This window comes from Mustelus asterias, chromosome 12 (genome assembly GCF_964213995.1).
Source record: "Mustelus asterias chromosome 12, sMusAst1.hap1.1, whole genome shotgun sequence".
Lineage (NCBI taxonomy): Eukaryota > Metazoa > Chordata > Chondrichthyes > Carcharhiniformes > Triakidae > Mustelus > Mustelus asterias.
Genome location: NC_135812.1, coordinates 35792199 through 35816461, shown reverse-complemented (window position 1 = coordinate 35816461; position 24263 = coordinate 35792199). Strand labels below are relative to the sequence as shown.

Here is a 24263-nt window from a genome sequence, read left to right as displayed (position 1 = left end):
AAGTTCCCGAGTTCCAATCTTCTGGCCTCTCACCGGTGGAGTGGCCTGAAACATGCCACAGGACCGCAGACAGCTCATTTTAATACATCAGCATGTCTTTAGTGAGTGCTCTGTCTGGGAATCCCCACCCCGCTGGATAGTCAGTGGGTGCAGGCATGACGACGTGTGGGCACTATTTATAACAGGTTCACAGTGAATCTGTCGTGGTGGTCTCCCTAGGGGTTGGTAAGGTGAGTATAGCCCCCAGGGGAGAGGGACATAGCCAGGCAATAGCCTGGCAATGCCCTTGGCACAGGTTGGCACCATGCCCATACCAATCTGGCACTGCCAAACTGACAGTGCCAACATGTGTCATAGAGGCAGAGCTCAGTGGGAGCCTCATAAGGGAGGATTCATTCAGATTTATATGTGGGCCAAGAGCCGATAAAGGAGCAGGTGATGGCCATTTGGAGGGAAGGGAAGTGGGTGCCGGCTTCAACTGTTGGGGGAGGGTGCGGAAAGGAGTCAATGATCGGGGGGAAAGCGGGGGAAGGGGCCGATGATTGGAAGAGGGGTGAGAAGTGCCCACTCCAATTGGGGGTGGGGAAGGGAGCCCCGAGACCTCCATGGTGGGCTTAGGGGGAGGTCTACGTTATGTTTCCTGTTATGATTGGGGCATCCTTTAAAGATAGCCCCGATCTCTGTGCAGCTGGGTTTGCCAGTGTGTTGAGGCCCCACCCCCTGCATGACGGCATGACACACGCCCCCTTGGTTTTTTTAGGCAGATTGTCATAAGATCTGGAGAGAAACACATTGGTGTTTCTGCCATTTCATGGTAAGATTCCCCTCGCTGTTTGGGATATTTCTTGCTGCTATGTGGTTTCTGGTGGAATTGTAACTGTTGTAAAAGAATGGATTTATATTTTCTGCCTGAAATACTAAACCACACATTGAGCAATGTAATTGGAGCTTTAATCAATGTGCTTTAATGTCAGAAGAGAACCCTCTCTTGCATCAGTGTGACAATTTTCCATCTCTGATACCAACCTACCAATGAGATTGGTGAATTCATTCTTTTGTTAATTTTGTGTTTTGGGCATGGAACTGGATTATGATTGCTTCACGCCATTTAACACAGGGCTCATAATATCCAGTTAGCCTCAAGGTCCTTGTCTGAAATGTCCCTCTAACTAGGTGACCACGCCCATTTAAAACTCAATCGCAGCCGCAATTTCTGATTGGATTGAGGATGAGTCGCGGTGAGTAGTGTGTGTTTGGCACAATGTACAGTCCAGGTCAAGGCTCCCACGAACTAGTTTGGGATGGATTTAGTGAGATAGTTTTTGCTGCTTGAAGAGTCCAGGTTGTGTTTTCACTTGACAATGTGATGTGAATGAATCCTTTAGTTGCAGTTGCAAAGCACGGATCTGGTGAATCTCAGGAAAGAAAATGATGGATTGAGGAGCAGTCTGGAGAATGATTCTGTTCAGCGGCACCTTCAACAAGCAATCCATGAACGGGACACAGCGATAATGAAGTGAGTGATGAGTTTGTTTTATCAGATTCCAATCAGATTCTCTATTATCTGGGATGTTTCTAGGACGTTTCTTAGTAAACTTGGTGTTGTATTTGACCCTGAGATGTGCTTCTGATCACATATGTTACATGGGAGAGCAGGCTTGAAGGGCCAAATGGCCTCCTCCTACTTCTATGTTCTATGTTTCTTCTATATCCATGCCACCATTAAGACCACCTATTTCCAACCCCATAACACTTCCCACTGCAACTGATCTGCTGCTGAAACCCCCATTCATGCTTTTGTTCCAGTGGACTTCATTATTCCGAGCACTCCTTTTTAAAGTTAAAGTTTATTTATTAGTCACAAGTAAGGCTTACATTAACAGTGCAATGAAGTTACTGTGAAAGTCCCCTAGTCGCCACACTCCGGCACCTGTTCAGGTCAATGCACCTAACCAGCACGTCTTTCAGAATGTGGGAGGAAACCGGAGCACCCGGTGGAAACCCACGCAGTCACGGGGAGAACGGGCAAACTCCACACAGACAGTGACCCAAGCCGGGACTCGAACCTGGGTCCCTGGCGTTGTGAAGCAGCAGTGCTAACCACTGTGCTACCGTGCCTCATGGCGAACCTCCCACCTTCTACCCTTCATTAACCTGACGTCATTCAAAATTCTGCAGCCTGGTTCTTAACTTCATTAAGCCCTTGGGCTCCTTTGCTTACTGACCTACATTGACTCCCAGTTAAGCAACACCTCAATTTTAAAATTCCCATCCTTATTTTCCAGTGCCTTCCTATCTCTGTAACATTTCCCAGCCCTACGGCATCTGAGATATTTGCGCCTCTTGCATAGACCTGATTTGAATTGCTTTAGCATTGGTGGCTGCATCTGTAGCTGGTGGGAATTCCCTCCTGAAGTCTCTCCACCTCACTACCCCACTTTCCTCCTTTAAGATGCTCCCCTCAACCTCTTTGATCGAACTTTTGATCACATATGCGAATATCTCCGTAAGTGGCTTAGTGTCAGATTTTGTTTGATAATGCTCCTGTGAAGTGTCTTGAGATGTTTTACTACATTAAAGGCTCAATATAGATACAAGATGTCGTTAACTGATATTATCTTAGCCATTGCCGTTCCTGCACTGGGGCTGATTTTATTGGATTTTAGTTGCGTGGCCGTGCTGTTTTTAAGTCATAATGTCGATATTGATGTGACCAATAGAATAGGTGAAAGAAAAAATACTTTTCATTTTTATATAGGGTTTCTCACAGTGACTAGATGAGCAGAATTTTCCTGTTCTGCCCACCGTGGGAATTGTAACAGGCGAAACGGACTATGCACATTGACCTCGAGTGGGATTTTCCGACCTTGGGGCGAGTGTGACCGAAAATCCCACCCAATGTCTCAAAAGTGCTTTACAGCCAATGAAGTCGTTTTGAAATGTAATCATGGTGTAAGATAGGAAATGCAGCAAATAACATGCACACAGAAAGCTCCCACAAATAGCAATATGATAATGATGAGATAATGAGTTTTAGTGATTTTTGACTGAGGGATAAATATTGGCCAGGACACTGGGGATATCTTCCCTGCCCTTCTTTGAAATAGGGATCTTTTATTCACCTGAGAGGTCAGACCTCAGTTTAATATTTCATCTTAAAGACAGCACCTCCACAGCACTGCACTCCTTCAGTACTGCACTGGAACGGCAACCTCGATTCCTGTGCTTCAGTCCAGTGGGACTTGAACATGGAATCAAATGTTTCGAGGTAAGAGCGCTCCAAACTGAACCACAGCCATCATTGGAAGGGTAAAGGAGGAGAGGCCTATTTAATTGAACACTGGAATGAATGAGAAACTTGAACTTGTAACAGTCAATCCAGAAAAAGCAACAAGAAATGGCTCTTGCTTTTACAGGAAGAATGCTGTGGAAGTGGAGCTGCTCAAGTGTCAAATGGATATGAAGTCATTGAACTCCCAGCTTCTGGAGACCATTCAACAGAAAGTGTGCCTATCACAGGAGCTAGAAGCTTGGCAGGTATGTCTTCAGCTAATACAAGGCATGATCTAATTGATGTCTTCAAGAAGTGAAGGATTGTGACAAAGTAACTAGTGATGTAAAGTTTCCACTAGCTATTAGAGCAACAACAAGAGGGTAGATGTTAGGATGAGGAGGTATTTTGGCAAAGTGGGTAGCTTCCCTGCCTCTGAAACTGAAGTTCCAAGTTCGAGTCCCACCCCAGGGCTTGATGGCCAAAGAAGGTGCATTCATAACACAGTCAAACAGGCAGTGTCAATGTGAAAATCCTTCTAAACACATGAGAGTGGAAGAGATTCCTGGTCAATCACACTTGATGTAGAGTGGTGCCCCTCATGCTATAAGCCTCTGGTGACAGACTAGTGACCTGTTCCAGGAATAACTAGCTATGGAAACAGATGGAAATCTGCCTTAGAGCATTACCAGGTGAATTGGAATGGAGATGTTAGGATAATCATAAAGGAGTTCAAAGGAGAGGTTAGAAAACACTTTTTCCCCTCACAGAGGATGGGTAGAATGTGGAATTCTTGGCCACAAACCACTGGGGAATGATCGTCCATAAATTCTTTCTCAAAAAAGAGAAATATTAATAGTTATGGTAAATGAGCAAGAGAGTGAGACTAGAGTTGGTGTCTTGTGGAGAAAAATGCTGCCCCAGACCTGATAGAAAAATTCTCTTCAACTCATCAATTACCAAAACCTATCTCAATGGTTGTTCATATTCCATGACCGGTAAAATAGTCTTGTGATGTACTGAACACATGGGTATAGAATTGTAACATGAATTAACATGTTAGAACAAGAAATGGGTCAAAGAATGAGATCACATTTCACAACATTGATTTGGAGAGAGTAGGAGGAGGAATGGACAGCAGTGTGGTTGGTGGGAATGGAAAAGATAGTGATTAGGGCGAGGGGACCAGCCAGGGTTACAATGGAAAGGCAAAGCTGAGCAGAGCAATACAGTGCAAAACAGTAGCGTAGAGCAGAAAAAGTACAATGATAGTGGGACAATTGAGAAAAGAGGGAAAGTAGGATTCAGCAGTGGAAACTTAACCAGGGTAGAATCTTTGGGAAATGCCAGTAAAATGCTACTGTCTTTATTTTGCCTCACAACTGCACTGTGACTTCACTCTCCAAGGCTTAGTCTCAATCAACCCTTGAAGGAAAGAATAAAATATGCCTTTGTCTCAATCACTCTGAATTTAGAACAGTAAACAGAAGAAAGTAAGATTAAATAATGAATAATCTGGCCACTATCTGCAACACGTCACAGAATCAGAATTGTTATGGTGTGAAAGGAGGCCATTTGGCCTATCGTGTCTGCACCAAACAAGCATCATGGATTAGTGCCATTTGCTTGCCATTTCCCATACCACTGCACATTGTTTCTATTCAAGTTATCATCAAATGCCTTCTTGAATGCTTCCACTACACTTCCAGGCAGCATGTTCCAGATGCAAACCACTCGTTGTGTGAAAAAGCCTTTTCTCACATCACACTTGATCTTTTGTAAATCACTTTAAATCTGTGCCCACTCATTCTTGATCCTTTTATGAATAGGAACAGTTTCTCGCTATCTACTCTGTCCAGCTCCCTTGTGATTTTGAACATCTCTATCAAATCTCCTCTTAGCCTTTTTCTCTGCTAGAACAGTCTAACCTCTACAATCTATCCTTAGGACTGAAGTTTCTCATCCCTAGAACAATTCTTGTAAATCTCTTCTGCTCTCTCTCCAATCTGTTCACAACCTTCCTATAGTGTGGTGCCCAGAACTGTACACAATATTCCAGCTGAGGTCTAACTAGTATAAGTTCAGCATAACCTCCTTGCTCTTGCACTTTATGCCCCGATTAATAAAACCCAGAGTACTATATGCTTTATTAACTGTTCTCTCCTCTTGTCTTGCCACCTTCAATGATCTATGCACCCAGGTCCCTCTGCTCCTGTACCCCTTTATGTATTTTGCCCCATATTTTATATTGTCTCTCCATGTTCTTCCTTCCAAAATGCATCACCTCACACTTCCCCGCATTGAACTTTATCTGTCACCTCTCAGCCCACTCCACCAACTTGTCCATGTCCTTTTGAAGTGCTGCACTGTCTTCTTCACCATTTACAATGCTTCCAAGTTTTGTGTCATCCACCAACTTTGAAACTGTCTCTTGCACACCAAGATCTAGATCATGAATATATATCAGGAAAAGCAAGAGTCCCAGTACTGTGCTCTGGGGGACACCACTACAAACCTTCCTCCAGCTCAAAAAATATCCATTGACCATTCCTCTCTGCTTTCTATTATTCAGCCAATTTTGTATCCATGTTGCTACTGCCCCTTTTACTCCATGAGCTATAACTTTTCTCACAAATCTGTTGTGTGGCACTGTATCAAATGCCTTCTGAAAGTCCATGTCCACCACATCAATAGCAATAACCTCATCGACCCTTTCTGTTACCTCCTCAAAAAAACTCAAGTTAGTTAAACATGATTTTCCCCTTTAGAAATCCATACAAGCTCTTCCTAATCAACTCACATTTTTCTATGGGACTACTAATTCTATTCCAAATAATTGTTTCTGGAAGCTTGCTGATAGTAAACTGTAATTGCTGGGGCTATCCTTACGTATGCACCTATGTATTGTGTAAATAGAGTAATGGTTTACCACTAATTAGAGCTATTCATGTCATGGAGGAACAGAAGATAACCTGTGGTTCTGGCCCCCATCTTACATAACCAACGTCACATGTTGTACGGCTAGTAATATTTTTGATGCAAGTGGAGCCACTTGTGCTCTGTAGCTCATACTTGCGTTATATAATCACTATCACTTGTGTTAAATAGCCTGTACTACTCGTGACATGAACTGTACCATTTGGTGGTTTATTTTCTATAAAACCATAAACCATCAGGCTACAATCTCAGCCTCTGTTTGCAGCAGTAGAATTAACCTTCTAGTCACTCTTGTTCCAGACTTGATCTTAAAGAGAAAGATAATGATGATTGGTGGTGTGTGAATGGAGGGATGATGAGAGGGCTAAGTGGATTGATTCCTTCATGTCTGAACAGTGCAGTGGAATATGTGATGATAAATAAAATAAGATAGATTCATAAATTGAATTATTGATTTGGTAACTAAACAAACAGATTGATAGAGTAACAATTGATAGGTGAACCAGTGTTAACATTGACTGTTAAGTGAAGAAATAGATTGAAACAAAATTGCTTGATTGGTTCAAAGAAGTAGCAGGCTGGTATTTGTTGTTGTTTCTCTTCCTGCACCTAATGGTAAGAAGTCTCACAACACCAGGTTAAAATCCAACAGATTTATTTGGTATCACGAGCTTTCGGAGTGCTGCTCCTTCATCAGGTGACCGGCAATGGTGCACAAGGCAAACTTTCATTTGTTCCCATAGTGAGGATTTTCCTGGAACAGGTACCTAGTCTGTCTCTGGAGGTTTATAGCTTGAGGGGCACCACTCCACATCAAGACCAGGAGTCTTTCCTACTCTTACCATCTGCCATTGGCATGTGAAAAAGATTTTGCAGGTTGATACTCAACATGTTTGGTCACATTATGAACACACCTTCCTTACTACCTAGTCCTGGGATGGGGCCCGAACCCAGAGTTTCAGGTTCAGAGGCAGGAAGGCTACCCATTGCGTCACACGACCTCCCTGGCATTTACACAGCACCGTTTATGAGCTTTTGTTCATTTATTCATTTTACAGTTGGGCATCACTGGCTGGGACAGCATTTATTGCCCACCCCTAACTACCCTCCATTTCAGAAGGCATTTGAGAGTCAACCACATTGCTGTGGGTCAGGAATCACATGTAGGCCAGACCAGGCAAGGACAGCAGATTTCCCTCTCTAAAAGACATTTGAGAACCAGATGGGTTTTTATGGCAATCATCAATGATTTTATGATCATCATTAGACTTTTAATTCCAGATATTTTTATTGAATTCAAATTTCACCATCTGCCATGGTGGGATTCAAACCCAGGTCCCCAGATCATTAACTGAGTTTCTGAATTGCTAGTCCAGTGATAATACCACTACTACCCCCCCTACTGCAGTATGTCGCAATGTAGTTCATAGCTGATGATCTTTTGAAATGCAATTTACTTTTGTTTGAGGCAAACACAGCAGCCAGCTTGTACATAACAAGCCCCCATGAACAGTAAAAAGATAAATGGCCAGTTTTATGTAGTGGGTCAGGAGTGAACCCCCTGCACTTATTAAAAGTCCTTCAGGATCTTACATGCCCACCTGACGGGGACCTTGGTTTAATGTCCCATTTGAAATACTGAGAAGATGAATTGATGCCTAATGATGGCTTCGGGGATAGGTAGCTGGATAGACTGATAGATGATTTGATAGATAAACATGTAAATGGACTGTTAAAAAATGGATTCACAGACCTTATAAACTGGTAGATGCACATGATTGGATTGTTGGCTTTCTGATGGGCAAAAGGATTTACTATTGCCTTTTCTGTTGTATCATTGAAAGGATGACATGCAGTTTGTGATAAGTCAGCAACTCAAAACCCAGCAGCAGACTGAAAAGGCCTGGAATGCATCCTCCCAAAACCATGAGTACAGGGATTCCAAACGTCGCCATTCCTTTCTTCACAGGACCAGGAGTCCGATTCCCGAAGGAAAAGGCTTCCTGTCATTGTTTAAGAGGTGAGCAGTGGTTGCCTCGGACATCTTTCCTTATTATAATCTTTATCAGCCTCTCCTGAACACTTGTATGTTATGTGACTGAGAGACTGGAAGATTGTTCTTCAGTATGTAATAAAACTCCAGCGGCTGTCTCCAAGATTGGTATATAGAATGTGTCATTAAATTTCTCGTCATAAATTATTGGTCAAGAGAAAATCTGAAGCCAGGGATGTAGGCTGCTGGTCAAATAATTATTTTGAAAAGAGGAAATGAGAAAAAAAATCAACAAAAATGTAAAAAGACTTGAAGCTGAATAAAAGTGAAACGTTAGTGTTGCAGAGATTCTGCAGGCTGGAATCTGCAGAAGTCGCAAAACAAACTATCAAGGAATGCTGTTAAACAGCAGGAGGCGGAGGAGCTGCTAAGACAGCAATGGATATGAAAAGCTTTCATTTTACACAATGTAACACTATCTACCCAGCTTCATGAGAGGCTGGAAGAAACTGATGAGGTGCTCAATTCTTAATTCCATAATTGGAGCTTAATTAAGGTTTCGTTAAAAAAAATAAAGAAGTGGCTTTCCTAATTGGCAATGTGTAGTAAGATACACACAGCTGATGATGGACAGAAGTTTCATCGGCATCTGTAGAAAGACTGGTTCAGATTTCAGGTGAAGAACCTTAATAAGAACCCAAGTGTTATACAGGGAGGTTAGTGCCCAAATGACTAACCTATCTTGCTTTTTACAGGTGTAATAAATTTGTTATGTATTTTTAGCCTTTTCTGTTTTTTTATTTCCAGCATATGAAGTTTTTTGTTTTTATTTAAACTGTAATATATATATATATATATATATATATACTTGATAAGAGTTGAGAGCACACTTTGCAAGTTCTCCAATGATTGGATGGTGCCATGTAATGTTTGTTGAATAAAATATTATTTATTACTTCATAATGAAGTGTGATTATTAAATTCTTAAGTGATGGGTACAAATACAAACATATTAATTGTTTCTGGTATGTGTACATATCCACTGTCAATAATGGATGGGCAGCCATATACACAAGAATATAATGTAAAGACACTCATACACACTCTAAATTTGTCATCATATGCACGGTAATAAATATTGGTGTAGAAAGAAAGAACTTAACAGTTATATCTACACTAAAAGACACTGTTTGCGGTGTTGGTCTTTTACATTGACTATAATTGCAAACCCATATATCCTGCCTATAAGAAAAATAATTTACTGCATCTAAAATGGTCACGTGCATTGTCTATAAGAGGTAGTCACAGTCACGTACATTGCCTTTTCAAAAAAGTTAAGACAATGACAAGTATGAGGAAGTCAGCATGTAAAATCTTTGGAGTGGAGCCAGGTTTCCATGACAAGGTTTTGACGTATACAACAGGGTGAGATTAGACTCCGTCAGACTGATTAGGTCACCACAAATTCAACATAACAAAGCACTGCAAAAGCCACAAACATTGAAGCCAGATGCTTACATGATTCAGGAATGTCAGCCATGTTGTTTTAATTTGTTCACGGGATGCGTGCATTGCTGGCAGGATCAGAATTTATTGCCCACCCCTAATTGTCCTTGAGAGGGTGGTGGTGAGTTGCCGCCTTGAACTGCTGCAGTGTAGAAACACCCAGAATACTATTAGGCAGAGTGTTTCAGGGGTTTGACCCAATGCTAATAAAGGAAAGACAATATATTTTCAAGTCAGAATGGTATGTAAATTGGAGAAGAACCTGCAGCTGGTGGTTTACCATGTGCCTGCTGCCCTAGTTCTTTTAGGTGGTAGAGGATGCAGGTTTGGGAGGTCCTGTATGAAGGCGCCGTGACAAATTGCTGCAATGCATATTGAAGTTGGTACACACTGCTGCCACTGTGTCAGTGGTAGAGGGAGTGAATGCTTTAGGTGATGGATGGGGCACGTGAGCTGCATTATCTTGGCTTGTGTCAAGCTCTGTCTTTTCCCCTTACCACCACTGCTTGTCCCATTTCTACCAGCAATTGTCTGTTTGTGCCTGTCACCATTCTCTACTGTACACCATCTGCCCCATGTCTCTATCAGGCATCTGTCCCATTTATGGACCAACTGTTCTGCTTCTTAGAGCTGCAATCTCCATCATACCTGGTACACTTTGTTCAACATTGGTGCATTCTTCAGGCAATAACAGTCACTGTAAGAAGTTTTTGTTTCATATGACAAACTAATGAGTTTAGACTGCTAGGGAACATTGTTTAACTTTCTTAGTGTGCTGCAAATAGCGGAACCTTAAAAAGAAAGAATGCATCTGGAGGAAACAGCGCAATGTATCAACACTGGGTAGCACAGTGACACAGTGGTTAGCACTGCTGCCTCACAGCGCCAGGGACCCGTATTCGATTCCCGGCTTGGGTCACTGTCTGTGTGGAGTTTGCACATTCTCCCTGTGTCTGTGTGGGTTTCCTCCGGGTGCTCCGGTTTCCTCCCACAGTCCAAAGATGTGCGGGTTAGGTGGATTGGCCATGTTAAATTACCCCTTAATGTCAGAGGGACTAGCTAGGGTAAATGCATGGGGTTATGGGGATGGGGCCGGGTGGGATTGTGGCTGGTGTGGGCTCGATGGGCTGAATGGCCTCCTTCTGCACTGTGGGATTCTATGATGATCTCTGAAAGCAGTTAATGTGAAAACAGCAAATTCTATTTATATGGAATGTAAAGAATATTTAAGGTGCTTTTCATAAATATCACAATCATGCATTTTCCTTCCAAACCCAGGGCACTATCGCCTATTGTAGGATTTTAATTGGTAGATATCGGTTAACTCCACAAAGACCAGAGATTGAGTGAGTGGCCTATTAATCTGCATTAGGCCTCAACTAACTTCCACTTCTGTTTCCTCATAATATGTTCACACTGTGAACATGGCAGCAGCTTCTTCTGCTGTGAAATGTGTTAATTGAAGCTTTGCTAAGATGGAAATACAGCAGAACTTAGTGTATAAGATTGGGAGTTACATCATTGAATTCATGTTTCACTGTGAGGTGAATGTGTACATTCCAGACTTTGGAGATACCACAGTCTGAAAGTTGTGGCTCTATGATCAGTGCACAAACCAAATTAACTATGCTCAGTTGTGAGGAAAGAGAGGTGAGGTACAGGGAGCTGTCATAAAACAATTGAGTTCTGATAAATAATTATCTATTTAAAGTTAGCCAGAGTTCTCTGACCTCACCCACGGCTGGGATTCTCCGGCCTCGTCCCGCGGCTGGGATTCTCCGGCCTCGCCCCGCGGCTGGGATTCTCCGGCCTCACCCCGCGGCTGGGATTCTCCGGCCTCGCCCCGCGGCTGGGATTCTCCGGCCTCCCCCCGCGGCTGGGATTCTCCGGCCTCCCCCCGCGGCTGGGATTCTCCGGCCTCCCCCCGCGGCTGGGATTCTCCGGCCTCCCCCCGCGGCTGGGATTCTCCGGCCTCCCCCCGCGGCTGGGATTCTCCGGCCTCCCCCCGCGGCTGGGATTCTCCGGCCTCCCCCCGCGGCTGGGATTCTCCGGCCTCCCCCCGCGGCTGGGATTCTCCGGCCTCCCCCCGCGGCTGGGATTCTCCGGCCTCCCCCCGCGGCTGGGATTCTCCGGCCTCCCCCCGCGGCTGGGATTCTCCGGCCTCCCCCCGCGGCTGGGATTCTCCGGCCTCCCCCCGCGGCTGGGATTCTCCGGCCTCCCCCCGCGGCTGGGATTCTCCGGCCTCCCCCCGCGGCTGGGATTCTCCGGCCTCCCCCCGCGGCTGGGATTCTCCGGCCTCCCCCCGCGGCTGGGATTCTCCGGCCTCCCCCCGCGGCTGGGATTCTCCGGCCTCCCCCCGCGGCTGGGATTCTCCGGCCTCCCCCCGCGGCTGGGATTCTCCGGCCTCCCCCCGCGGCTGGGATTCTCCGGCCTCCCCCCGCGGCTGGGATTCTCCGGCCTCCCCCCGCGGCTGGGATTCTCCGGCCTCCCCCCGCGGCTGGGATTCTCCGGCCTCCCCCCGCGGCTGGGATTCTCCGGCCTCCCCCCGCGGCTGGGATTCTCCGGCCTCCCCCCGCGGCTGGGATTCTCCGGCCTCCCCCCGCGGCTGGGATTCTCCGGCCTCCCCCCGCGGCTGGGATTCTCCGGCCTCCCCCCGCGGCTGGGATTCTCCGGCCTCCCCCCGCGGCTGGGATTCTCCGGCCTCCCCCCGCGGCTGGGATTCTCCGGCCTCCCCCCGCGGCTGGGATTCTCCGGCCTCCCCCCGCGGCTGGGATTCTCCGGCCTCCCCCCGCGGCTGGGATTCTCCGGCCTCCCCCCGCGGCTGGGATTCTCCGGCCTCCCCCCGCGGCTGGGATTCTCCGGCCTCCCCCCGCGGCTGGGATTCTCCGGCCTCCCCCCGCGGCTGGGATTCTCCGGCCTCCCCCCGCGGCTGGGATTCTCCGGCCTCCCCCCGCGGCTGGGATTCTCCGGCCTCCCCCCGCGGCTGGGATTCTCCGGCCTCCCCCCGCGGCTGGGATTCTCCGGCCTCCCCCCGCGGCTGGGATTCTCCGGCCTCCCCCCGCGGCTGGGATTCTCCGGCCTCCCCCCGCGGCTGGGATTCTCCGGCCTCCCCCCGCGGCTGGGATTCTCCGGCCTCCCCCCGCGGCTGGGATTCTCCGGCCTCCCCCCGCGGCTGGGATTCTCCGGCCTCCCCCCGCGGCTGGGATTCTCCGGCCTCCCCCCGCGGCTGGGATTCTCCGGCCTCCCCCCGCGGCTGGGATTCTCCGGCCTCCCCCCGCGGCTGGGATTCTCCGGCCTCCCCCCGCGGCTGGGATTCTCCGGCCTCCCCCCGCGGCTGGGATTCTCCGGCCTCCCCCCGCGGCTGGGATTCTCCGGCCTCCCCCCGCGGCTGGGATTCTCCGGCCTCCCCCCGCGGCTGGGATTCTCCGGCCTCCCCCCGCGGCTGGGATTCTCCGGCCTCCCCCCGCGGCTGGGATTCTCCGGCCTCCCCCCGCGGCTGGGATTCTCCGGCCTCCCCCCGCGGCTGGGATTCTCCGGCCTCCCCCCGCGGCTGGGATTCTCCGGCCTCCCCCCGCGGCTGGGATTCTCCGGCCTCCCCCCGCGGCTGGGATTCTCCGGCCTCCCCCCGCGGCTGGGATTCTCCGGCCTCCCCCCGCGGCTGGGATTCTCCGGCCTCCCCCCGCGGCTGGGATTCTCCGGCCTCGCCCGCGGCTCGGATTCTCCGGCCTCGCCCCGCGGCTGGGATTCTCCGGCCTCGCCCCGCGGCTGGGATTCTCCGGCCTCGCCCCGCGGCTGGGATTCTCCGGCCTCGCCCCGCGGCTGGGATTCTCCGGTCTCGCCCCGCGGCTGGGATTCTCCGGTCTCGCCCCGCGGCTGGGATTCTCCGGTCTCGCCCCGCGGCTGGGATTCTCCGATCTCGCCGCGGCTGGGATTCTCCGGCCTCCCCCCGCGGCTGGGATTCTCCGGCCTCCCCCCGCGGCTGGGATTCTCCGGTCTCGCCCCGCGGCTGGGATTCTCCGGTCTCGCCCATGGCTGGGATTTGAATGGAGATTTAGCTGCATGCCAAATTCTCCTTTCTTACTGGCAGCGGTGGCAGGGGGTACGAAATCAGAGAATTCCGGCCATTAACTTTTTTTCTCTCTTCACAAATGTTGTCTGATATTTTCCAGTATTTTCTGGGGTTTTTTTATATTCCCAACGACTATATTATTTTGCTTGTGTTTTTATTGTTAAACAATTTGATTTTCAGTTGCATTTCTGGGCAAGAAATGTTGTGATGATGAGATTCCAGTACAATAGAATGACTCTAGGGTCATTGATGCAGAGAAGCTGAGAGAAAGGGGCAAGAACATTTACAGATGAAGACTAAAAGGGGAAGAGAAGACTGAGGGGATTTTCAGGCTCTGGATAAAATGTATTAAAGTGTAAGATATTGTGAAGACATCAGTCCAACCAAGACAAAATGGTTAAAAAGACACCTAGAGTGAGCAAACTATCAAGGCTGGTGGAGCAAGTGAGTATTACCAAAACAACTGCTTCAGGTCAGAATAATACCAGAGGAACAGCCCTATGACCTCATGCAGTCAATCACCCTTTGAACCACCCTCCTAGGTATTGCCTTCATTACTGTGACTGGTTTCAGAAGGTGGCTCAAAGTGTAATCTGCAATCTGCTTACATAGCTGCTAATGAATTCCTGCTGAGTTTGGATAGTGAATGATGCATGAGATAACTGGAGCGAGCACACAAGGCAGGAGTGCCAGGTTTAGTGATCTTTGTTCTGATTTATTTCTGTGCTGTGTCTAGTCACAGTTTTACTGTACTGACACATTGTTCTGCATTAAAAGTGAATCTGATCCCCCTGACACTCCAGTGATTGTCTTTTAGAGACAATCCGTTTTAGATCCCTTTTAAAAGGATGAGGGGGGATTTTACTGAAACTTACAGGATACTGCGAGGCCTGGATAAAATGGATGTGGGGAGGATGTTTCCACTAGTAGGAAAAGCTAGAACCAGAGGGCCCAACCTCAGGTTAAAGGGACGATCCTTTAAAACAGAGATGAGGAGGAATTTCTTCAGCCAGAGAGTGGTGAATCTGTGGATTTCTTTGCCACAGAAGGCTGTGGAGGCCAGGTCATTTGAAGTCTTTAAGACAGAGATAGTTAGGTTCTTGATTAATAAGGGGATCAGGGGTTATGGGGAAAAGGCAGGAGAATGGGGATGAGAAAAATATCATCCATGATTGAATGGCAGAGCAGACTTGATGGGCCGAGTGGCCTAATTCTGCTCCTTTGTCTTATGGTCTTATTTTAAAGATTGAGATTTCAAGGCTTTGATGCTGCCTGTGTATTTCCTGACATCTTTGAATAATATGAACACAGGATGGGCGGCTCCAGTCTGACCCCCCACATTCTGAAGCAGTCCAAGTCCACCAGTACCGATGCTCAGTGGCAGCAGTGTGTACCATCTAAAAGATTCCCTGCAGCAACTTGCCCAGGCGCCTTCAAGAGCACCTTCCTAAGCCCATTACCTCTATCAGTAGAAGGACTTGGGCAACATATGAATAGAAAATCTCATGGTAATTGAGGTTTTGTGAAAGGAAGATCATGTTTCACCAATTAGAGATCTTTGAAGGAGTAACATGTACTGTGGGTGGAGGGGAGCCTGTAGACCTACTATACTTGGATTTCCAGAAGCCATTTGATAAGGTGCAACATCAAAGATAATTGCGAAATAAAAGCTCACAGTGTAGGAGGTAAAAAATCAGCCTGGATATAAGATTGACTGGCAGAAATTAGAAAGAATATTTATTATTTTAAAGGTGCTATATAGATGAAAGTTTATTGTTGGAATAGAGGTGATAAGTCTCATTGGGTCCAAACCATGTACCATGTAGTATCATTCTAGGGCTAAGATGATTTGCCGCCAACAACCACAACCATTCACCTTTGCACTAGATGTGATACCAATCAGTGAGAGCTTCACTATGATTCCCATGGACTTCAGTTTTGCTGGGGCTCCTTGATGCCACACTTGGAGAAAGGCGGCTTTGATGATAAGAACAGTGACTATCACCTTCCCTCAGAAATTCAGCTCTTTCAAAAGCCTCTAAGTAACTCCAAATGTAGTACTCTACTTCAGAAAAGAAGGGGACAGAAAACAGGAAACGATAAGCCAGTTAGCCGAACATCTTTCATTGGGAAAATACTGGAAGCAGTAATAAGGAAATAGAAGCAGAATATTTAGAAAATCAAAACACAATCAAGCAGAATCAACATAGTTTCATAAAAGGGAAATCATGTGAGATGTAAGAATATAAGAAAAAGGAGCAGGAGGTCATACAGCACATTGAGTCTACTCCACCATTTAATATAATCATGGCCGATCTTCTGCCTCAACTTCACTTTCTCGCTCACTCCCCTATCCCATGATTCCCTGAGAGACCAAACATCTGTCCATCTCAGCATTAAATATATTCAATGATGGAGCATTGACAACCATCTGAAGTAGAGAATTTCAAAGATTCACAAGCTTGAGAGTGAAGAAATTTCTCTTCATCTCAGTCCTAAATGGCCAACAATTTGTTCCGGGTTCTATCCCCATGTTTTGGAAGGAAAACAACCCCTCAGTGTCTATCCTGTCAAGCCCCTTCAGAATCTAGTATATTTCAATGAGATCACCTCTTGTTCTCTGAAACTGCAGAGAATATAAACCCAATTTGCTCAGCCTCTCATCATAGGACAACCTCTCATCCCATGGACCAATCAAATGAAACTTCACTGTACTGCCTCCAGTACATGCATATTCCCCCTTAAGTATGAACACTTAACCTGCACACAGTATCCCAGGTGTAGTCTCACCAATATCTTGTACAATTGAAGCAAAACTTCTTTATTCTTGTATTCCAAGCTCCTTGCAATAAAGGCCAGCATGCCATTTGTCTTCTTAATTACTTGTTGCACCTGCATGCTAACTTTCTGTGTTCTATGTATGAGCAATCCAAGTCTAATGTTTATATGACTTGTGGGTGACACGGTGGTACAATGGTTAGCACTGTTGCCTCACAGCGCCAGGGACCAGGTTCAAATCCAGCCTTGGGTCACTGTCTGTGTGGAGGTTGCATGTTCTCTCCGTGTCTTCATGGGTTTCCACCGGATTTTCCAGTTTCCTCCCACAGTCCAAAGATGTGCGGGTTAGGTTGATTGACCATGCTAAATTGTCCCGAGTGTCAGGGGATTAGCAGGGTAAATGTGTGGGGTTACCGGAATAGGACCTGGGTGGGATTGTGGTTGGTGCAGACTCAATGGGCCAAATGACCTCCTTCTGAACTGTAGGGATTCTATGATTCATATATGAACATATGAAATAAGAGCAGGAGTAGTCCACTCAGCCCCTCGAGCCTGCTGCACCATTCAATAAGATCATAGCTGATCAGTTCGTGTTTGTGTTGCACATTTCCCATCTTTGATTCCCTTGCCTAACAAGAATCTATCTACCTCCACCATAAAAATATTCAATGACCCCGCTTCCACCGCCTTCTAAGGCAGAGAGTTGCAAGGTTGCATAACATTCTGAAAGAAAAGATTTCTCCTCGTCTCTGTCCTAAGAGGATGACCCCCAATTTTATAACAGTGCCCCCTTGTTCTGGATTCACCCACAAGAGGAAGCATCCTCTCAGCATCCACCTTGTCAATACCGTTCAGGATCTTATATACTCCAATCAAGTCACCCCTCAATCTTCTCAACTCGAGTGGAAACTAGCCCAGTTTGTCTAACATTTCCTGATAAGACAATCTGCTCATTCCAGGTATCAGTCAAGTAAAGTCCAAAATCCTTCCTTAAATAAGGAGACCAATACTGCGTATAATATTCAAGGTTAAGTCTCACAAATTCCCTGTACAATTGAAGCATAACATCCTTACTTTTATATTCAATTCATCTTGTAATAAAGGATAGCATTGCGTTAGGCTTCTTGATTACCTGCTGCACCTGCATACTAACGTTTTGTTACTCATGCACGAGAACACTTAAATCTCTCTGAACCGTGGCATTCTGCAGTTCTCCAGTTAGATAACACTTTTTTTAATTCTTCCTGCCAAATAAGTAATTCACAATTCCTGACATTATACCACATCTGCAAGATTTTTGCCCACTCACTCATTCAACCTATCAAATCTATCTGTAAAATTTGTGGCCTGAATTTTATGTTTGGGCGCAGATGTGAAACCCACTCGCACCCGAGATTGCATTGTTAATGGGATATTACGCTAGGTGGCCAATTAAGGCCCATCCTGTGTATAACGCACCTGTTGTTTGGGTGCCTGTGCTAGTGGGCGTGGGAATGTGTCAGGCCCCGGGTCCAATGCAGATCCAGCAGGATGAGGCGGAGGGGTTAAAAGGAAAGCTGAAGGCCAGGGGTTGTGGAGGAGGCTGAGGAATGTCATCAGTGCCAAGTGCGACCTTCGACCTGAGATCTTGTCCCCCTCCTGCCTTGCCTCCCTGCTGGCTATGTACTAACTGAGCCCGTATCTTCTCTCTTACAGATCAATGATAGGGAAACTGCCTGCACTCACCTTGCCTCCTCTCCCTCCTGCCCCTCTTGACCTTTTCAGAGCAGGTCCCACCATTGAAGCAGATGCAGAGGACCCATGCTTTTCAAATGATGGAACACTGTTCTCCAAACCTCAGGAAAACCTTCCAGTGAGGATTGGAGGACAGTGTTCCATCATTTGAAAGGTATTGGTCCTCTGCATCTGCTTCAATGGTGGGACCTGCTTCCAGTAAGTCCTGAAATGCTGAAAGTAACGCCTCAAATGCTAATCAGTAACCAGGAAAATCAAGCTAAACTCTATACTCACACAGCTACAAATCACCACAGATAAACTGCCACTGCTCCGAGGGCCTTTAGTCCCGCCCTTGGGTGAGGAAATGCAATATTGTAATCAGCTTCCACCTGTGTGATGAGCTAAAAATCATGTGACTTTTTAATGGCCTTAGTTGGCCCTTTAATTGTCGGCGTGGCATATTCAATTCACACACGCGCTTGCTGACCTCAAAATCGGGCACATTCCTGATGAGATCCGGAAACACTCCTGACATCCTTTCACAAGAATTTACACACTTCTGAGTCGGGCGCAGACCCAGACCAAACACGCAAAATTCTGACCCATATGCCTTTTTCACAACATACTATTTTTGCGTCATGTGCAAATTTGGCTACCATGTCTTTGCTTCCCCCCCCCTTTTCAGTCACTGATATAAATTTTGTAAAGTTGAGGTCCCAGCACAGATGCCTGCGGGACACTACTCATCACGTCCTGTCAATCAGACAAAGACCCATTTATGCATACACTCTGTTTCCTGCCAGCCAGCCAATCTTCCATCCAGACTAATATGTTATCCAGTACACCATGAGCATTTGTGGCACCTTTAACGTGGCCCCTGATCAATTGCTTTCTAGAAATCCAAATACCATTTCCCTAGTGATAGTAATTTGCCAAGTTCCTCTCACCTTCCACTTCCCAGTTTGCAGTTATTACTGGAATGTCTCTTGTTTCCTGCATTGTGAATATAAGAGCAAAATATCAGTTCATTTCATCCACCATTTCCTTATTTTCTACTATAAACTCCCAAGAGGACTAATCCTCACTTTACTTACTCTTTTCCTGTTTAAGTACCTGCAGAATTTCTTGCTATCTGTTTTTGCATTCCTAACTAGCTTCCACTTGAATTCTAATTTCTTTCTCCTGATTAACATTTTACTCATTCTCTGCTGTTCTTTATATTCTGACCAATCACCTGACCTGACACTCATCTTTGAGCAGTTATATGCTTTTCCCTTAAATTTAATAATTTCTTTTATTCCTCTGACCATCAACATTTAAAAGTTTCACACCTTTCAAAAATATTCTTTTCTATTCTTAGGACCAAAGATAATAACATCACTTTTCCCTATAATATACTCCATCTGCCACATTGTTGCTCACTCATTTAACCTGTTTTTTCCTCCTTACAACCTCTTTGTGTCCTCCTCACAGCTTCCATTCCCACCTAGCTTTGAACTATCAACAAACTTGGCATATTACACTATGGGCAGAATTTTCCCGTCCTGCCCACCACAGGAATCATAGCAGGCAGGATGTGGACCATGCAAAAGTCAGCTGACCTCAGGCGGGATTTTCCGGCATTGGGGCGAGCGCAGTCGGAAAATCCTGCCCTCTGTCTCTTCATCTAAGTAATTAGCATAGGTTGGAAATAGCCAAGGCCCCAGCACTGATCCTTGCAGCACACCATTAGTCACAGTCTGCCAACTTGTTTCCTGTCCATTAACCTATGCTCCATCCATAAAAATATATTACCTCCAATTTCATGAGCCCTTATCTTGTCTTGTATTAACCCTTTGTATGGGCACTTATCAAATGAATTTTTTTTTGGCAATTCCAGTACACTGCAGCTACTGGTTCCCCATTATCAACCCTACTAGTTACATCCCCAAAATAACTAATGTTTGTCAAACATGATTTCCCTTTCATAAAGCCATGGTGACTTTGTCTGATTATATTATGATTTTCTAAATGTGTTGTTAAGACTTTCCTAAAAATAGATTCCAGTTCTTTTCCGGTGACTGATATCAGACTAACTGATCTGTAGTTTCCTGATTCTCTCTCCCTCCTTTCTTGCATAGCACTGTTACATTTGCTAACTTCCAATCTGCTGGGACTGTTCCAGAATCTAAAGAATTTTCGAAAATCATAACCAGTGAATCCACTTTCTCCGCAGCTATCTCTTTTTAGAACTCTTGGATGTAGGCCTTCAGGTTCTGAAAATGTGTTGGATTTCTCTCTAGTATTTTTTTCTGCTGATATTACCTTCATTTCCTTGCTCCTTGTAGCCCTTAAGCTACCCCCTCCTTCTGATACGCAACTTTTATCTTTCACTATCAAAACTGACACAAAGTATTTGTTCAATGTCATTGCCATTTACTCATTCACCGTAAGTTTTTATGTCTCTGCTTCCAAGGGCCCTACATTTATTTGAGCTACTCTCTTCCTTTTCAACCCTTGTAAAATTTCCTAAATCATTTGTAAAATATTCCTGATTAGTTTACTCTCATATTCTATTTTTCTCTTTATTGTCAACTTTTTGCTGGCCTCTAAAGCATTTCTAATGCTCAGACACACTGCTTTTCTTTGCAACAATATACGTCCTTTCTTTTAATTAAAAACCATCCTTAACCTACTTAGCAATTTGCAAATGCATGTTTTTTGCTGCATTTTTGTTTTTCAATGGAATGTATTTTTGTTGAACATTTTGAATTGTTTCTTTAAGTGTTTCCCACTATTTATTTATGGCCATAGCTTTTAGTCTATTTATCTAATCAACCATAGCCAGCTCTCCCCTCATACCTGTGCAATTTTTGTTGGTGATTTGAGTATGTCACTTTCAAACTTAAGATGAATTCAGTTGCACTTTGATCACTATTTCCCAGCCATCTTTTACTTTGAGCTTACTAATTAACCCTGCTCAAGTACACAATGTTATCGGATCAAAAACAGCTTTATCCCTAGCTGCTTCTGCAACATGTTATGATGAAAGTGAGGAGGTGTGGGATAGAGGGAAAGTTGGCCGATTGGATAGGTAACTGGCTCTCTGATCGAAGACAGAGGGTGGGGGTGGATGGAAAATTTTCGGATTGGAGGCAGGTTGCTAGCGGAGTGCCACAGGGATCAGTGCTTGGTCCTCTGCTCTTTGTGATTTTTATTAATGACTTAGAGGAGGGGGCTGAAGGGTGGATCAGTAAATTTGCTGATGACACCAAGATTGGTGGAGTAGTGGATGAGGTGGAGGGCTGTTGTAGGCTGCAAAGAGACATAGATAGGATGCAAAGCTGGGCTGAAAAATGGCAAATGGAGTTTAACCCTGATAAATGTGAGGTGATTCATTTTGGTAGGACTAATTTAAATGTGGATTACAGGGTCAAAGGTAGGGTTCTGAAGACTGTGGAGGAACAGAGAGATCTTGGGGTCCATATCCACAGATCTCTAAAGGTTGCCACTCAAGTGGATAGAGCTGTGAAGAAGGCCTATAGTGTGTTAGCTTTTATTAACAGGGGGTTGGAGTTTAAGAGCCGTGGGGTTATGTTGCAACTGTACAGGACCTTGGTGAGACCACATTTGGAATATTGTGTGCAGGTCTGGTCACCTCACTATAAGAAGGATGTGGAAGCGCTGGAAAGAGTGCAGAGGAGATTTACCAGGATGCTGCCTGGTTTGGAGGGTAGGTCTTATGAGGAAAGGTTGAGGGAGCTAGGGCTGTTCTCTCTGGAGCGGAGGAGGCTGAGGAGAGACTTAATAGAGGTTTATAAAATGATGAAGGGGATAGATAGAGTGAACGTTCAAAGACTATTTCCTCGGGTGGATGGAGCTATTACAAGGGGGCATAACTATAGGGTTCATGGTGGGAGATGTAGGAAGGATATCAGAGGTAGGTTCCTTACGCAGAGAGTGGTTGGGGTGTGGAATGGACTGCCTCCAGTGATAGTGGAGTCAGACACTTTAGGAACATTTAAGCGGTTATTGGATAGGCACATGGAGCACACCAGGATGATAGGGAGTGGGATAGCTTGATCTTGGTTTCTGATAAAGCTCAGCACAACATCGTGGGCCGAAGGGCCTGTTCTGTGCTGTACTGTTCTATGTTATGTTGTTCCAGGAAATAGTTACAAAAGCATTCTACAAACTCACCTTCCAGGCTGCCTTTACCAATTTGACTGGTCCAGTCTATACGAGGATAGAAGATGTACCCACAATTATTACATTGTCTTTGTGACAACAATTTCTTGTTTAGTACTCTGTCCAATGGTATATTGTTAGGATGTTTATGAATTACTCCCATCAGCATTTTCTGACTTATTATTCCTGATGTCTATCTATGCTGATCCTACCTCCTGATCTTCTGAGCCAAGATCCTTTCTCAGCAATGTCCTTAATGTCATCCTTTACAATTCCTTCATCCACATCATTAATTCTATTCTGCCCATCTTACAAAAATGAGAGATTTTACAGTGTTCTTTGGGGTGTAATACCCAGGTGGATAAAAGGGAACCAATAGATGTTGTGTAGTTGGATTTCCAAAAGGTATTCAATAAGATTCCACATAAAAGGTCATGGTACAAGATAAAAGCTCATGGTGTTGGATGTAATCTATTAGCATGCATAGAGGGTTGGCTAACCAAAAGCAAACAGCGAGTCGGGATATTTTCATCTTGGAAAACTAACTAGTGGAGTGCCACAGGGATCAGTGCTTGGACCTCAACTATTTATAATTTGAATTAATGATGTGGATGAAGTGATTGTGTGTACTGTAGCAAATTTGCTGACAAAAAAAGTAGGAAACAAGTTGAGAGGGGGACGCAAAGGGGCGAATTTTCCTGTCCCGCCTGCCACGGGAATCGTAGCGGGCGGGGGGCTGACCATGCAAAGGTCCGTTGACCTTTGATGGGATTTTAAAGTTTTGGGGCGACCACAGCTGAAAAGTCCCACCCAAAACCGTTATGAATAGGTTTAATGAGTTGGCAAAAAACTGGCAGCTGGAGTATAAATGTGAGAAAATGTGTGGTTGCTCACTTCGGCAGCAAGAATTGAAAAATAGAATATTATTTAAATAGAGAGCAACTACAAAATACAGCAGTATAGAGGGACTAGGGTGTCATTGTGCATGAATCACAAGAACGTTAATACATAGATATACCAAACAATGAGGAAGGCAAATGGAGTGTTGGTCTTTACTGCAAAGGGGATGGAGTACAACTGTACAGGGCATCGGTGAGACCAGACCTCATAGGATTCTGTTCAAATCCATCCCATTTAGCCCGATGGTAATATGACACAATATGGGTGCCCTTGGTGTGAAGATGGGACTTTGTCACAAGGACTGCATGATGGTCACTGCTAACAATATTGCCATGGACAGTTGCGTCTGTGACAGGTAGATTGCGGATGAGTTGGTCAAGTAAGTTTTTCCCTCTTCTTCCTGCTACAGGTGTGGTCTGGCAGATAAGTCCTTCAGGACTTGGCCAATAGTGGTCCTTCTGAGCCACTCTTGGTGATGAACATTGAAGTCTCCCACCCAGAGTACATTCTGTGCCCTTGTTGGCCTTAGTATTTCTTCAAGATGAAGGAGCACTATTTGAGCACTATCTGCCTTGTACTTACTATTTTCCGGATGGAGCATTAAACTGATGCTGTGTCCATGTACAAGTGTAAAAAATCCATCGGTAGCCATGAGCCCCAGGCAGCAAAGAATCCCACCCTTGACTCTGGAGTAGCCCCACGATAAAACTGTGTAACATGACATTCAATTACTACACCTGACAGTATGGTGCAGTCCGTAATATAGTTTACAATTTGTACCAAATTATGTGCTCAAAAATGCAGATTCTTTGTACAAGACCATAAAGTACACTTTTGAGAAAAGAAAAATTAACAAACGTTTTAGCCAGTTTTATTCTCCAAGAATATGGCTGATTTCTGAATCTTCTCTAACAGCATTAACATTA

The 24263-nt window shown here is 45.5% G+C and overlaps 1 protein-coding gene across 1 annotated transcript in view; it reads left to right on the top strand.

Annotated features, from left to right (window-relative positions):
* The window catches only part of LOC144501924 (BICD family-like cargo adapter 1), a 35687-nt gene extending 26639 nt beyond the window's left edge, over window positions 1–9048 (top strand). The window contains exons 8-10 of the mRNA XM_078225958.1: window positions 1386–1516; window positions 3417–3537; window positions 8053–9048. Coding sequence (XP_078082084.1) covers window positions 1386–1516; window positions 3417–3537; window positions 8053–8232 — 432 coding nt within the window. The 3' untranslated portion in view covers window positions 8233–9048. The remainder of the gene's footprint in view (window positions 1–1385; window positions 1517–3416; window positions 3538–8052) is intronic.
* The last annotated feature ends 15215 nt before the right edge of the window (window positions 9049–24263 follow it).